At 45.3% G+C, this 16163-nt stretch overlaps 1 protein-coding gene across 1 annotated transcript in view; it reads right to left on the bottom strand.

Annotated features, from left to right (window-relative positions):
* The window catches only part of TMIE (transmembrane inner ear), a 31858-nt gene extending 20280 nt beyond the window's left edge, over positions 1 to 11578 (bottom strand). The window contains exon 1 of the mRNA XM_027842143.1: positions 11462 to 11578. Within this exon, the coding sequence (XP_027697944.1) occupies positions 11462 to 11578 (117 nt within the window). The remainder of the gene's footprint in view (positions 1 to 11461) is intronic.
* Positions 11579 to 16163: the final 4585 nt, after the last annotated feature.

Here is a 16163-nt window from a genome sequence, read left to right as displayed (position 1 = left end):
ATATATTTTCAACGTACCTACTTACCTATGTGTTGTCTCCCCCATTATAACGCATGTTCCTTGAGGGCAAAAGTTTTTTTTTTATTTCTACTTTTGTTGTTTAGTCTTTTTTTCCAGTCATATCTGATTCTTCATGATCCTATTTGAGGTTTTCTTGGCAGAGATACTGGTGTGGTTTGCCATTTCCTTCTCCAGTTCATTTTACAGATGAGGAAACTGAGTCAAACAGGGTTTAAGTGACTTGTCTAGGGTCACATAGCCAGGAAATATCTGAGATCAGATTTAAACTCAGGTCTTTCTAACTCCAAGCCTGGCGCTAAATTTACTGCACCACCTTGCTAACTGACCTCTATCTTACCTCCTTAGGATCCATCCCATGTGGCACTTTGAGACATATCAGACTAAGTGTTCTTTCTTTGTTTTAAAATAAGTAGCAAATAAGAGTTTCTCTAGTACCTGTATAGCCCTACGAGATTTCTATTATTAATCAATCAACAAATATTTATTAAGCAGGAACTAAATACCAAACATTCTTGACCCTGAAAATGCAAGGACCTGTGTAAGACACTCCCTGCTCCTAAGGGGCTTATGTGGGAATGGGGGGTGGAGAGGAAAGGCATCATGTGATATATAGGTAAATACAAGATAATTTAGGGAAAAGGCAACCTCATCACCTTCCACACACCAAATTAGGAGCTACTGGGTAGCCTAACGCTATTCTGCCTCTATCCTTTCTGATTTAATCTGTTAACAAATTCTATGGAATCTTTGCATCCATCCCTGTACCTGTGCCCTGCCATCTTTGATGCTGCCAGTGCTTTAATTCAAGGACTCCTCTCCTAGGCAGACTGTTAGTGTTTCCTTTGCCGGATTCCATGACTGCATCCCTCAAAAGTCACCATGCTCGTCAGAATTGCTTCATCTACCCTTCACTTTGACCATAATGGCTTTTCCTCTAAATCTCTGATAATGTCCCAAATGCCTCATGAATCAAACCCAAGACCATCACCCTGAACTTCCTTCATCATCATTTCCTCTACATAGTACCCCACTCCTAGGCACCATCCACCCACTATTATAATCTGATATAAGCCCAATGCATTTGGCCTCCGACACTTACTAGCTGTGTGACCCTGGGCAAGTCACTTCACTCTATTTGCCTCAGTTTCCTCATCTGTAAAATGAGCTGGAGAAGGAAATGGCAAGCCACTCCAATATTTGCCAAGAAAACCCCAGATGGGGCCATGAAGAGTTGGACAAGACTGAAAAATGACTCAAAATCCAGTTATCTAAAGTCATCTTGTTCAAGGTAGCAACATTCGTCTAGAATTTCATTTCCCAGATTTCTCTTTTTCTCTCCCTCCTCATCTCCATCTCCTAGCTTCCCTGGCTTCCTTCAAGCATCTGATAAAATCTCACCTTCATCAAGAAGCCTTTCCTGGTCCCCCTCAAAGCTGGCGCCTTCCCTTTGATATTAGCTCCAATTTGACCTGTATATATCTTGTACATGGTTGTTTGCATGTTGTCTTCCCCACTCCCTTCCATTAAATTGTGAGCTGCTTGAGGGTAGGAACTTTTTTTGCCCTTTTTTGTATACCTAGCACTTAGTACCATGCCTGGCACACAGAAGGCACTTAATAAATGCTTGTTGATTTGACTTCCATCATCTATAATGCTCCTAAAAATTCCAATTTCTCAGCACCGGTCCTGGAGTCAGGAGGACCTAAGTTCAAATCCGGCTTCAGACACATGACACTTACTAGCTGTGTGACTCTGCGCAAGTCACCTAACCCCAATTGCCTCACCAAAAAAAATTTCCAATTTCTCTGATTAATATGGGAAACTTTCTCTGAGCATTCATCAAACTAGTTCCCTCAACCTCTCTTGAAAACATCATGCTCATTCCTGCCCGTTATCTTTGTTCAGACTATTCCCCAAACCACCACCACCTCCGTCCCCAATCTGTAATACTTTGCCTACCCATCTCACCCTATCCAAATCTTCCAGAGCCCATCTATCCATGTAGTTCTCCTTCTATGGAGCCTTCCTTAACCACTCCATCTCACACTAAGCACTCTCTTCTTCTGACTTTACACTATACTTGACTATACCACATCTATGTAGAAAGTGGGTTGGAGAGAGCAGAGAATAAAAGCAAAGAGACCAATTAGGAGACTATTGAAATGTCCATCCAAAAGGTGATGAAGACCTGAACCAGAGCGGTGACTGTGTAGGTGGACAGTGTTGGTTAGTAAGTCAATAAGTGATGAGGGCAAAGGAAATAATGCTGGGCATAGGGAATTTTGAGCAGACATAGAGTTGAGAAAGTGCTGGGTGCATTTTGGGGAAAGAAAATGGTTCGGTTTGACTGGAGCATTTAATGTGTGGGGGTAATGAGATAAGTCTGGAAAGGTAGGTTAGTGCTAGCTTGTAGAGAGCCTTGAATGCCAAGATAAGAAATCTAAGCTTTACTTAGACTGCCATGCTTAGTGTGGTGCTTGGCACATAGTAGGTACTTAATAAAGGTTTAGTGACTATTGACTGACAATAGATTCAGCGCTATGCTTAGGGTCAGGTAGAGCTGATTTCAGCCTCAGACATTTACTATCTGTGTGGCCCTGAGAAAGTTATTTAACCTCTGCCTGCCTCAGTTTCCTTATCTGTAAAATGGAGATAATAATAGCACCTAGCTCTTAGAGTTATTGTAAGGATTAAATGAGACACTATTTGTAAAGCACTTAGCATAGTGCCTGGCACATAGTAGGTGCAATTCCTTCCTTTTTTCCTCCTTTCCTTCCTTTTTTCCTTTTTTCCTTCCTCCCTCCGTCCCTCCCTCCTTCCCTTACTCTCTCCCTCCCTTCCTCCTTTCCATTCTTCCTTCTTTCCTTCTTTCTTTCCTGTCTTCCTTCTTTCCTCCCTCCTTCCTTCTTTCCTCCCTCCTTCCTTCTTTCCTCCCTCCTTCCCTTCCTCATCTGTAAAATGGGTATAATAATGGCACCTAGCTCTTAGCGCTGTTGTGAGGACTAAGTGAGATCCTATTTGTAAAGCACTTAGCACAGAGATCTCACTGGTATAGAGAACCCAATGAGGAATGCAGGTCAGCACCTCTCCCACAAAGGATAGTCCTTGACGTTGACTAGAGAAGAGATGCCAAACTTCCTGTGGGCAGGGGCCTGTAGCCCGCAACACTCCCAAGCATTTCAGGAACCAAACTAAAATGTAATAGATAAAAAATACCATAAAAATATGGATATTACATTTTCAAACTAAGTTGATGTCTCGCCTGCAGGGATCCTTATACGTGCTTTAGGGGCCCCTGTCTCTCTCTCTCTCTCAGAGAGAACTTAAGTTCCGAGAGACTTATTCACCATTTCTTCTTACAACAACCGAATGAATTAGGCACAAATATCCTTAACCTCCACTTTATAGTGGAGGACAATGAGAGCCAGAAAAGGAAAACAAGTGACCCAAAGCCCCATAGAGAGGAAATGGGGAGCCAGGTTTTGAAGCAGCTGAGTGTCCCGATGGCCAGAGAGCATCACATCTCAGATCCTGCCTCAGACGCTACTAGATAGGTGACTCTGGGCAAATTACTTAACTTGTCTCAGCCTCAGTTTCCTCATCTGTAAAATAGGGGTCATAATAGCACCCACCTCACAGGGCTATTAGGAAAACCAAATGAGATAATATCTGTAAAGCATTTTGCAAAGTCTGAAGCAATATATATTCTTATATATATATATATATATATATTCACACACACACACACACACACACACACACACACACACACACACACACATATATTCTAGCTATTATTGTTAACCTGAGTTCTACGACTTGGATTCTGTTCCCCTCCTTTGACAGGAGAGACTGGGAGAGATTGTGGCCTTGAGCCCTTGGAGAAGGGGAAGGGGAAAAGCAATCAGAAGGAGCTGAAAACATGGGGGAAAGTCCCAGAAAGAGACAATTTTTCCAAGGGTTGGCTCTAAATAGGGTTCTTATAAACCCATTTGCAAGTGACGCAGTTAGCCGATTTAGAATAACAAGGGCATGAAAGGCTTCTGTTTTATGTTCAGATGGCACAGTGTCACAAATCTCAGAGCAGGAGAGGCCCTCTGAGGGCATCAAGGTAGAAATGGACCTGGGCAGGAATCTCCATCCAATGTTCCCAACAAAGAATCACCTGGTCACTACTTGAAGACCTCTAGTGACGGGGAACTCACTCTCTTCCCAGGCAGCTTGTTCCATTTTTGTACAGAACTAATTTTTAAAAGGTTTTTCCTTATATTCATGTGAAATCTGCATCCCTATAACTTCCACCCTTTGCTAAAGTTCTACCTTCTGGGTACCCAAAAAGCAAATCTGATCTTTCTCCTTGATAGCCACCCACACACTTCAAAACTGCTACTCCATGCTCTCTTCTTCTGGCTATGCCACCAGTTCCCTTATGGTACAGTTCCCTTTCCATCCTTGCCTTCCTTTGGATGTATTTTAGCTTGTTAATATCCTTCCTAAAAAAAAGGATGGGTGTATTTGGGCAGCCATCTCCACATGATACTGCCTGCATGCTGGCCATCATCTTCAGTCTATGCCCAGCAGAACTTTGAACCCTCCTGTCCCTAGATGTCCAGGCTCTGACAGGTGAGTTTTTGCCTCATCTTTCCCGGAACCAGGCCTCCACACCACTCCCCCTGACCCCCCATCTCCACACCATTCCCCCTCCTCTTTCTGTGTGTGAATGTAAACTCTTGAGAGCAAAGACTGTCTTGCTGGGTTGTATTTGTATCTCTGGGACTTAGACCAGTGCTTGGCACCTAGTAAGTACTTAATAAATGCTCTATCATCCATCCATCCATCCATCCAACCATCCATCCATCCATCCATCCATCTATCCATCTCTCTCTCTCTCTCTCTGTGTATGTGTATGCTTGACCATAGAGCTGTGTATGGTGTTGTTTCTGACCAGATAAATGGTCAGTCAGGTAAATAGAAAGAGGCTTACACAGTGATGTATGCAGTACTGGGTGCTGAATACAGTTACTGAACTGAATTATATGTTCATGCAGGGTTGAGAGTGAGGCATGAGGAGGCATTGGGTGGCTGGACAAAGAGAAAAGTATTACACCTGAATCTAGGAAAGGGAAGTGAGAGTTCTGGATGGGGAGGGAGTCTCCCCTCTGCCTCAAGGACATGGCCAAGACTTGGCCCCACCTGAGGCAATAGAGTCACCCCCCTTCGCCCAGTCATACCCCCTGCCCTGGGGGCTTTTGGCCAGGCTTTTAGATAGGCAGAGCTGAGCACAAGGCCGCTGAAATGGGCCAGCTCAGATTTCAGGCTTCAGATGAGTTATTCCCCCTCCCCCCAGCCAGAATGGGTGTGTAGATCTAATTACAGGGACATTCAACTCCAGCACTCAGCTCTGGGGTCTGGATGCAGAATCAGGCAGGAAAGACTGGGGGGGGGGGGGGGAGACTGATGGGGGTGGGGTAGGGAGAGGGATGGTTGATTCCTGGGCCCCCCACGCTGCATCTCCCCAAAGTCTCAGAAGAGTCCGGCCCATCCCCACGTCTCCTTTTCTCCTCCTTTGCCCCTTCTCCCGTATCCCCATTCTGACTCCAGATCTCTGTTGGTCTCTCCCTCTTGGTTTACCTCTCTTTGAGTCTATTAGTCTTTCTTTGTTTTGCTCATCTGCCTCTCCCTCTTTGTCATTTTATGTCTCTTTTCTTGTGTCTGTCTCAATCTCCACCTTCCCATCTCTGTCTGTCTCTTTCCCTCTGTCTGTCTCTCTGTCTCTCTCCGTAGCTCTTTCTCTGGCTCTATATCTCTTCTTCTCTCCCTTTCTCTGTATTTCCAATTCCATTTCCTAGTCTCTTTTTCTTCCCTGTGGTTCTCTTTTTCCCTGTCCCTGATGCCATTTCTCTGTTTCTATTTATGCTTCACTAACTGTCTTTACCTCTTTCTGTGTTTCTGTCCCTATGTGTCCATCTCTCCCTTCTTCAATTTCTCTTCCTCTCTCTGTCTGTCTCTATCTATCTCTGTATCTCTGTCTCTGTCTCCCCTTCCCTCCCCTTCCTTTTTAGCTGAGCCTCTCACTCACTTCCTTATCCACTGGCTCTGCTATACCACCTGGCCCCCTCCCAGAAATTTCCTTTACACTTCCCCTGACTGGCTGTCCCCTTCCCTAGCTCATCCTCACTGACCTGTAGTCCTGCCTAGAATTTCTGAGCTGAATCACTTCCCACCCTTCCTCCACCCTTAAAACACTGATGTTCCCCAGAGTCTCAGATAGAAACTCTGTCCCTGGGGCCCCTTCTACAAGAAAGAACTGGCATGGCCCAGCCTCCTAAAGAGAGGCCCAACCGGGTGACCGTGATACTCCTCCTCGGCTCCCAATGCCACTCTCAGATTTTGTGCCTATGAATGAGCCCAAGGGAGTGGGGTAAAGGAGCTAGGCCTGAGCTAGCCAGGGAGGGAGACCGGTGTCCTGAAAAGGAGGTGGGCTCCTGTGCTTCCCAATGTGGTGAGAAGGAACAAGTCACTTGCCCCAAGGTCTCAGTTTGGAATAGTAACGTTGGCATTGCCTAACCCTGAGCATCATTGTAGAGAAAACTCTTTGTCAATTTAAAGGTGGTAAAATTGCAAGCTATCGTCATGACAACCTTCTCCAGGCTGAGGTGGAGGAGGATTGTGGCTGGGTGTGTGCGTTGTCGTTTTATCTCTCTGGGCCTCAGTTTCCTCCTCTGTAAAGTAAGAGGGCTGCTCTGCACGGTATCTAAGGCTTCTTTCAGTTCTGCGCCCTATGATTCTTTAACCACACGCCACTGCCCTCTGACTTCCGGCATAATCTCTGGAACGTCCTGCCAAGCCGGAAAGGCTCTGAATATTCAATTCAGTTCAACAAGCATCGGTTACGGGCCTACTCTGTACCTGTCATCAGATGACCAGCCTTAATAAGTTCAGAGAAACCCATCACCAAAAGACACGTGGTTACTGGGGTGTTTTTGGCTACTATGATCCATGAAGAACCATCTAAAGCAGGGAAGGTCACTGACTTTCTATATAACCTTGAGATGTATGTATTTGTGTATGTGTGTATGTATGTATTATAAACTCATCTTGCTGGGCCTCAGTTTCCTCCTCTGTAAAATGAGGAATTTGGTCCTGTTGGCTACTGAGGTCCTTTCCAGTTCTATGACTGTGATTCTGGCACCACAATCTGTATCTGTGAAGGGATGGCCCGCATGAGAAAACCACAGATCTTTTCAAGTAAAGCATCCAAATTCTCCCCATCTTTCAAGACCCAGCTCTTTAAGGGAGCCTTCCCTGGCCACAACATTCCACAAAGACCTATTTCACAGGGTTTGGGGAGGAAAACAAATGATAGACCTTAACATATTGTAACAGTGGTTCTCGAACTTTGTGGTCTCAGGGCCCCCTTACGCTTTTAAAGATGATTGAGGATCCTCCCCCCCTCGAGAGTTTTTGTTTATGTGGGTTATATTTATTAATATTTACTGTATTAGAAATGAAAACATCTTAGTGCCACAGTTATCCCTGCCACATCACAACTTTCCGCACGGCGGTTTCAATATATCATGGGTAGGCATAACGAATTAAATGGGAATTTTTGGGGAGTTTGGTGGAAGCCGCAGATGATGCATGAAGACCAGCAGACAATACAGAGCCTATGACCAAATATTTAACACAAATTTTACAATAAGGTACTGTAAACACCCCATAGAAAAAGAAAAAATTCAAACTTCTCTGGTATGAAAGGAGGGCCAAAAAATTTTATGTGGATTTTCCAGATCCCAGGGGCACCGTGCCTCTAACCGCCATGATGTGGAAGGGATAACTGTACTATGAAAATGGTTTTGAGCTCCAAAAGTCCCTGAAATAATCTCAGGGACCTTCAGGGGTTCCCAGATCAGACTTTGAGAACCGCTTCATTATGGGATGAAGAGTTATGTTGACAACAGTGATGGCCCATCTCCCCAAATAGACTGTGATTGGCTGATCTAAGATCCTTTCCACCTCTAAATCTAGGCTCTATTTCTCATTTACCTTTTTATTTTATATAGTAAATGTTTGTTGATTGACTGATGGATTCTGTCCCTTATTTCCTTCCCTAGGCTAATTACCGTTCTAGGTTTTACTGGTCCAGTGTTCAGCAAGTGAAAAGGCTGCCTCATGTCCCTCTCCCAGATAGGAAATATGTTTGGTGACTGCTTTGGTAACACTTCTCAGACCTGGACATCTTAAAGACTGAACCTACAGTTAGCTATATTGACATGGTGGTCTTGATAGCAAATTCCTAGCCCCTTCCCCCAAATTCCTTCACCTTCCTTCCTGATAAAAACAGAAGCAAATTGTTTAAATTGAATTGGTCTTAGAAGTATGTGGGGAAAGCCACTAAGCTATTTGTAGCTTTGACCTAGCTGTCTCACAAAAGGGTATAAACCCCCAGTGGAAAGGAAAGCAAGTTTGAATGAAAAAGGAAGATTCTGTATATGCCCAAATACTCACAGCAGCATTTTTTGTAGCAACCAAAAACTAGAACAAAGAGGGTGCCCATTAGATGGGGAGAAGAATGAACAGATTGTGGTCTTTCAATATAATAGGATATTAGTGTGTCATAGAAAATGACAAATGTGAGGCGTTCAGAGAAGTATGGGAAGACACATTGGTACTGATTGCTTCACTGGTTTTCTTTATAACAAAAGAAGACAAAATTCAAATAGAGCTGGATTTTGAGGGGTGGAAAGTGAAAGAGGAGAACGATATCTAGGAATAACTGGCAAAAAAAAAAGCGAAAGGCATACATGAAACATGTTTCAAAATGGAAGGTCATTGATCATTTGTACACAGGAGATGTCTCTGAACCCTGGATCCCAACTCAACTAAGCATCACAAGAAACCAGGAGAGCAGCCCCATTTTCTAGAGCTCATAAAGGAGAGCCTGAATGGCTCCTTGTCAGGGCTCTGCTAGAAGGGATTCCATTTCATATGGAGGATGGATTGGGTTCCTTCCAACTCTTGAGATTCTGAATCTACTAATTAAGGGAGGAGACGGCCTAGTGCTAGGGCTGCTGGGGATTGGCGCCCAACTATTGACACAGATTTTTTGGAACTTGGCCAGGGCTGGTTGAGAAACTACCTGAGGGCCCAGCCTAGGCTGCTGCTTTCTTTCTTTGTTAAAAATTTAATTTAATTTATGTATTTTGTTGCATTTCAAGTTCTGAACTGTCTCCCTCCCTCCCCACCTCGTACTAGAGAAGGCCACCATTTGACACAGATTTTTAAATACATGTAAAGTCATACTATGCATACTCCTATTTATCGGTTCTTTCTCTGGAGGTGGATACCATCTTCCTTCATAGGGCTTTTGCAACTGATTTGAGTCTTTATAATACTCAGAATAACTTGGTTGTGCACAATGACTCTTTGAACAATATTGCTATCACTGTATACAATGTTCTCTCGGTTCTGCTCATTTTGCTTTTCATTATTTCATGCAATGAAATGCATGAAATGAAATTTGCATTTCATTATTTTTCCACGTTTTCCAAAATCAACCAGCTCATCATAAACCACAATCATATACCACAACTTGTTTAGTCATTCCCCAACTGACAGGCATCCTCTAGGCCACTGCTTTCTCAGAAACTTAAGATGGAGTAAGGAGGATTGGACAGAAAATACTGATGTCTTAGGAATATTAAAAAAAAATGTATATGGATGGGAAACTTGTTTAGAGTCTGGGGACAAGATAAAGGCCTCTAGACTGGAGGGAGGTCTAAATGAGACTTATCCTGTGGTCTGATCCTGACTATTCTCATTTACTCTAAAATGGAGAAGCCCAAGTGCTGCAGAGCTGGGATGGGGTTGGGAGGAAGGAAGCCAGGGTTGTGGGCAGGGGACTGGAGAAATGTCTATTCCTGATTTGGATGACTTCATTCCCTAGCTTTGTGCCTCAGTTTTCCAATCTCTAACATAGGAATAGATTATGTCATGAAGTAAAAAATAATTGTCTTCCCAATCAGATTGTCCTTCTTACTTACTATGAGACTGGACCTCCCCAAGGGGAGCACTAAGTCTTGCTCTTATTCTGGGCCTATGGTCAGTCTCTCTCCTCATATTTTAAAAGGGGAAGATCTCCTTCTATCCTTCCCATTCTTTTAGAGACAAGCAGCAGTATATTTCAAGTGGAAAGAGAATACAACTATAGGATTTTTGCATTGGAAGGAAACAGAGAATATATAGTCCAACCCCTTCTTTTTACCAGTGAGGAAACTGAGACCCATAGAGGTTCAAAAACTCACCTAACATGACACAAGTTGCTTAAAATGGCAGGTGTGAGATACAAACCCATGCCCTCTGACTACACATTTAGTTTAGACTCTCTTGTCACTAAACCATCTAGCTGTCCTCTTGTCTTGAGTCCTGGTTCTAAACTAATAAGCTATGTGACCTTGGCTGAGTGACTTTCCCTTATGAGTCTCAATTGGGGCAGTGGACCTTAGCTCATGCTACGCAATTCCAGCACTGACAAGCAGCATGAGCTCAAAAGTCCCTTCCAATTCTGACATTCATCATGGTGCCTTGGCAAGGGCTCTAGGCTTGGGGACTTGGTATCTGGGTTTGAATTCTGGGTCTAGCCCTCACTAGCTGTGTGATCTTGGACAAATTTCTACCTTTCCCCCCTAACTCACCCTATCGAGCCAGACCCAGACCTTGCTTCACATCCATCCCCCTTGGACATCATACCATCTGCCCTGATGCCTTGCATGTTCTCCCCACATCTCCCCAACTACTTTCCACCTCCTGCTCTGGGAATGGTAATTGAATCATTGCAACCACTGCTTCAGAAAAGACATGGCACCACTCACCATTCCTATGACCCCCCAGACCAAAGCTCCCTTCCATGACCACCATTCTCCACAGGTATTGCCTTCCCCTGTTAGTATGTAAGTGGCCTGAGGGCAGGGACTATCTCTCTTGGGTATTTGAATTGCTAGCACCTAGAACAGAGCCTGGCACATAGCAGGTGTTTAAATGCTTTTTCATTCATTTATTCATCCATTCGTCTCTGGATCTCTTTTTCCTAATCTACAAAATGAAGATAATACATGATCATTTCCTTCCTTCAGGGTTATTTTGTGGAGAGCTTTTTTTGAAAGCTTTAAAATGCCATAGAACTGGAAAGTCTTCCTCTGACGACACTGACTACAGAAGTCAGAATACAAATGGTTCTCATTCCCAAACTCTCTCAGATTGGGGGCACCATGTTTAGCTCTCCCCTAAACTCCAGACTGGGATAGCAACAGGCACTAAGCATCCCAGCCTCCTGGGCCTGGCCTTAGCCTGCCCATCCTCCCTTATCTTGGACTCCTCCCAGGTAGACCCACCAGCCCCAACCTTTCTCCCTCCCCCTTCCCTTCCTGTTCCTGGGCCTTACCTCCACCAGCTGACTCCCTGCCAAGGCAAAAGCCAGAGAAAGGACCCCGAAGCCCAGGGCTGAAGAGGAGCTTGAGAAAAGCTGACGCCTCATGATCTCCTTGCCTCGCTCCCACATCCTGGCTGTCTCCAGCTGACTGGCTCTCTGATGCTCTTTCTGCTCACCTCACCAGCGACCAGAGCCTCAGCCTGCCCTGTGATGAATGGCCTTAGGGGGAAGGCTGGCAGTTTACCAGACTGGCTATCTCCCCCACCTCGCTCCCCCACCTCCACCCCCACCCCCACCAGTCTTCTCTGCAGCTGCCAGCCGCCTGCTGACTGTCCAGTGACTGGCCCAGTGGGGGTGGGGAGAATCATTTATTCATCGGGGAGGTAGAAGGGTATCCTGTTCCCCAGGAGGGGGGCAGGCAGGCTGAGAAGAGGAGGGGAGAGCGATTTATGGCAGGAGATGGACATTTGCTGTTTGGGGGCACTTAAGGCAAAGACAGGATGAGGGTAGCATGAAAATCCGGGTTCCAGTGCCGGATTTGGCATTAACTCATTCTGTGACCTTGGACAAGCTCCTTTCTTCCTCTGGGCCTCAGTTTCCACAGCTGTAAAATAAACCTGATAGACTAGGTGTTTTCTTCCAAATTGGAAATTCTGTGTTCTAATGAGTTTAGGGTCTCTCAAGGGCTGGTATAATATGTTCTGTGTTCTAAGGACCTTTTCAGTGCTGATATTCTATGTTCTACGGTCTAGGCTTCAAGTTTCTTCAAGATCAGATGTTGATGTTCTATTTTCTAAGGTGGGTTCCCACCCTCCATTCTATGTCAACTCTGACATGCTATGATTTTATGAACTTTTTGCCTTAAGAGGACAAAACACCCTATCCCAAGCTGGCATTCCATCCCTAGGAAGCTGGCCCATGAATCCAAGAGTCCAAGGACTCAGGGCTCTCTGAGAACCCCCTCTTCACAAAGGAGGCTCCCCCGGGGCTCAGGCCCCCAAAGGCTTGACTGTGGTGGCGAAATGTGGTTATCTCTGGCACCCTGGAAGAGGCAGAAAGGACCAGTGGCTGCCCATAACTCAATGGGGGGGGGCATTGCTGCCCATTCACAGCCCATGTTTCCTCCCTCCTGAGCGATAGGGGGAGGAGCCTGTGATTGGTAGTCATGGCAATCAGCATCATGCACTGAGCTCTCCTTGGCCATCCAGCTGTAGCTTTGGTCACCCTGGAACCCGGCCAGGATTCTGGAGAGGAGGGTGGGAAATGGGTGCAGCGAGAGCTCGGATAGCTTAGGGGAGGAGGAGGGCGGAGAGAGGATGCTGTTGATGGATCCAGCAGTGTCTACACAGACTGGGCAGTGAAACTCGGTCGGTTGTACGCTATGGAGGATACATTTCTAGGCAAGATTCTCTCGGGGCCAGTCAGCTTTACAGAGAGATTAACTCTAACCCCTGCCGCTCACTGAACCCTCCCCCTGGTCATAGACTGGTTCATGAACTTGGAACACTGGAAAGAAACTCTGTAAACATAAAAATGTGGTTAAAATGTTGAGCCTTCAGTGACACTTCATCCATCGTTAAACACAAGGGAACTCACCCAGGAGAGAAACCCAAAGCTCCAGTTCTCTAACTTGTAGTAACATATTCCTTTTAGTAACAAATCTGTTAAAATATGCCAGGCAATATATGTATAGGCAGACAAAATACACACAAATAATAACGGTCCTTTTAAGAGGCAAGGTAGGCTACCTTATAAAAGCTATTTTCCATCATCTTTATGTCATCTTGAGCTTTCTGCATTTTTTAAAAAATCTAGAATCTGGATTCTATTGTTTTAATTCAGAGTAACACCACTGTGCAACAATAAATTGTATTTTAAAATGTGACTTATAACAGCATTTGAAAAAAATAAAGGGGAACCCTGGCCTTGGAGTCAGGAGGACCTGAGTTCAAATCCAGCCTCAGACACTTGACACTTACTAGCTGTGTGACCCTAGGCAAGTCACTTAACCCTGATTGCCTCATCAAAAAGAAAAAAAAAGGAGGGGGGACCAAAAAATGATCGAAGACACATTTTGAGGCTATTGAGTAATCCAGGTGAGAGGTCAGAGCGGCCAAAGCTAGGATGGCGTTCAAGGCAGTGAAGAGAATGGCATGGATATGAGAAATATGGAAGTTGAATGGACAAGATGGGGCATATGCTAATTAGAAAGATATTTGTTTGGACTCAATCCTTATTTCCCTCAATTCAGTTTATTTCCATTCAGTTATTTATAGGGATCTATGTACTGTGTTGGGATTACAAAGATGAAAATCAACAGGACTCTTCCCTCCAGAAGTTTATAAGTGGGAGAAGGAGGAGTAGGGATACTCAGGGAAATGCTGGTGATGTTAAAAATACAATAAAATACAGCAAATTTTAAAAGAATGTTCTTATTTTATTTTTTCTCAATTACATATAAAACAATTTTAACATTCATTTTTATAATTTTTGAATTCCCAATTCCTTCCCTCTTTTCCTCCCTTCCCTCCTCATTGGATAGGCAAGCACTTTGATATAGGTTATACATGTGCAATCAGGCAAAACATATTTTCCAAGTACAGTCAACATTTTAAAGATATTTAGAAGCTGGTCATGGAGTTTACAATCTGTGGTGGAGGTGGAGACTTGAGGACAGGGAGAACAAGGAGGAAGCATCCCAGCTAGCGTGTATACAGCACCCTACATACATTGGGTCATTTGGTCTTCACAGCAACACTGGAAGATAAGTGCAGTTATTGAATGAGGAGACTGAAGATGGGAGAGGTAAAATGACCGGCCTTGTGTCACACAGCTAGTTAATCAAGTGTCTGGGGCAGGATTTGAACGCAGGGCTTCTTGACTGCAGGTCCAAGCACCCAGCTGCTTCAGCATGCATCACAAGGGCCCTGGGTGAGGCGAGGGCCCAAGCAGAGGATTCCCAGGCCCTGGGCGCCTGCCACTTGGCCCTGCTCTCTGGGCCTCATGCTCTTCTCCTGGTGGGGGTCCTCAAGCTCCCATAAACACACTTTATTTTTTCCAAATCTTCCATGGGGCATTTGCAGGATTTTTCCTCGTGGGCGGCCCTAGGATGGATCTGGACCTTCTTCCTACATGTCCAGGCAGCAAAGGCACAGCCTGAGCAGCATGGGAGCCCCGAGTCCCACCGCCCTGCCAGAGGTTACAAGGGCTCCTGCGGCGTCAGGCTGCTACTGATGGAGCACCGGCGCCCTCTTGTGGCGAGAGCGGGAACTGCCGCTGGGGCCACTGCTGTGGCAGGGGCCAGAGAGCACACGTGACCTCTGTGATGACGTAGGCAGAGAAGGACCCAGCCTGGCAGCTTCCGAGGGCGGGAGGCGGGGGGGGGGGGGGGGAGAGGGGAGAAGAGAGGATGGAGAGAGGAAATGCCAAAGAGAAGTTGGGAATTGTCCACAAGGGAGAGACATGCCCGTCACATGACGTGGCTTGTTGCATGCCATGTTCATTGTGTGAGTGGTGTGTCATCACATGCTGATCACATGACACCTCTGTTGTGTGGCACTTTCATGCTTCCTAGTGTGTTTGGCGAATGATGCAGCCATTACATGTTGTGTGTCACATGATATGATGTGTCTCTCACATGATCTGACATGCATGTCACATGACACAGCCATTGTGTCATGTCCATCATGTGATGCGGCCCGTTGCATGGCGTGTGATCACACGATGTCGTGTATGCCACCTAATGTCATGGTCTGAAACATGACATCGCTGTTGGCACTGTCACATTTCATAGTGTGTTTGTCAAATGACAGTTTCATGGCATAGTAATCATATGGCATGCCACATTGTTTGCATCATGTGATGTCGCTTGTAGTGTGTCACGCGGCAGGTATGTTATCAGATGGCTCCACATCTGTCACGTGACATCTCTGTGGCATGGCATGTCTGTGTCATATGACATTGATGTGTACGTTCAGTCACATGATGAAATGTGTCAATCACATGCAGTGTAGCATGTTGTTTTGTCCCATGACGAGGACGTCTATCGCATGATGTAGCATGTTGCATGGGATGACTGGAAGTGGGGATGGAGGTGTCCAATGCTGGGCCTGTAAAGTACAAAATTAGGAGATTGGCTGTTGGGACCCAGAGACCAACTTGTGATTGGAACCCTCTAGGAAAAAAAATATTGCAAGTTGAAAAGCTGCTTTCCATTTATTCCTCCCGGGGTCAGCATTTTTTCTTTCCCATGGTGATCATCTCCCCATATTTTCTTCGTGGCAGCCAAGTGATCCAGGGAGTAGGACCCTAGACTAACAGTCAGGAAGACCTGAGTTCAAATCCAGTCTCAGATGCTTACTTTGCTTTGTGACCTTGGCCAAATCGCTTACCTTCCCTCAACCTCAGTTTCCTCATGTGTAAAATGGGGATAATAGTACCTACCTCCCAAGGTCATTGTGAGGATCAAATGGGGTAATATTTGTAAAGTGCTTTGCAAACCTCAAAGTGCTAGCTACTGTTATCATTCATGTCAGGGGTGTGTAGCCTACCACCAGGCCTTTGCGATAGTGCCAGTCTCTCTGGAAGTAAAACAAAATCAGACAGCCTCAGCGTCCTGATTCCACAGGAACATGCACAGCCATAGGAGGCCATGCGCATATGGGAGTCTGTTGCATGATAATGGGTGAAGAGGATAGTGTAGATGTGTCAGAGA

Source organism: Vombatus ursinus, unplaced genomic scaffold (assembly GCF_900497805.2).
Source record: "Vombatus ursinus unplaced genomic scaffold, bare-nosed wombat genome assembly UNPS02014867.1, whole genome shotgun sequence".
NCBI lineage: Eukaryota > Metazoa > Chordata > Mammalia > Diprotodontia > Vombatidae > Vombatus > Vombatus ursinus.
The sequence above is the reverse complement of the archived record's forward strand: the minus strand, read 5'-3'. Positions and strand labels throughout refer to the sequence as shown.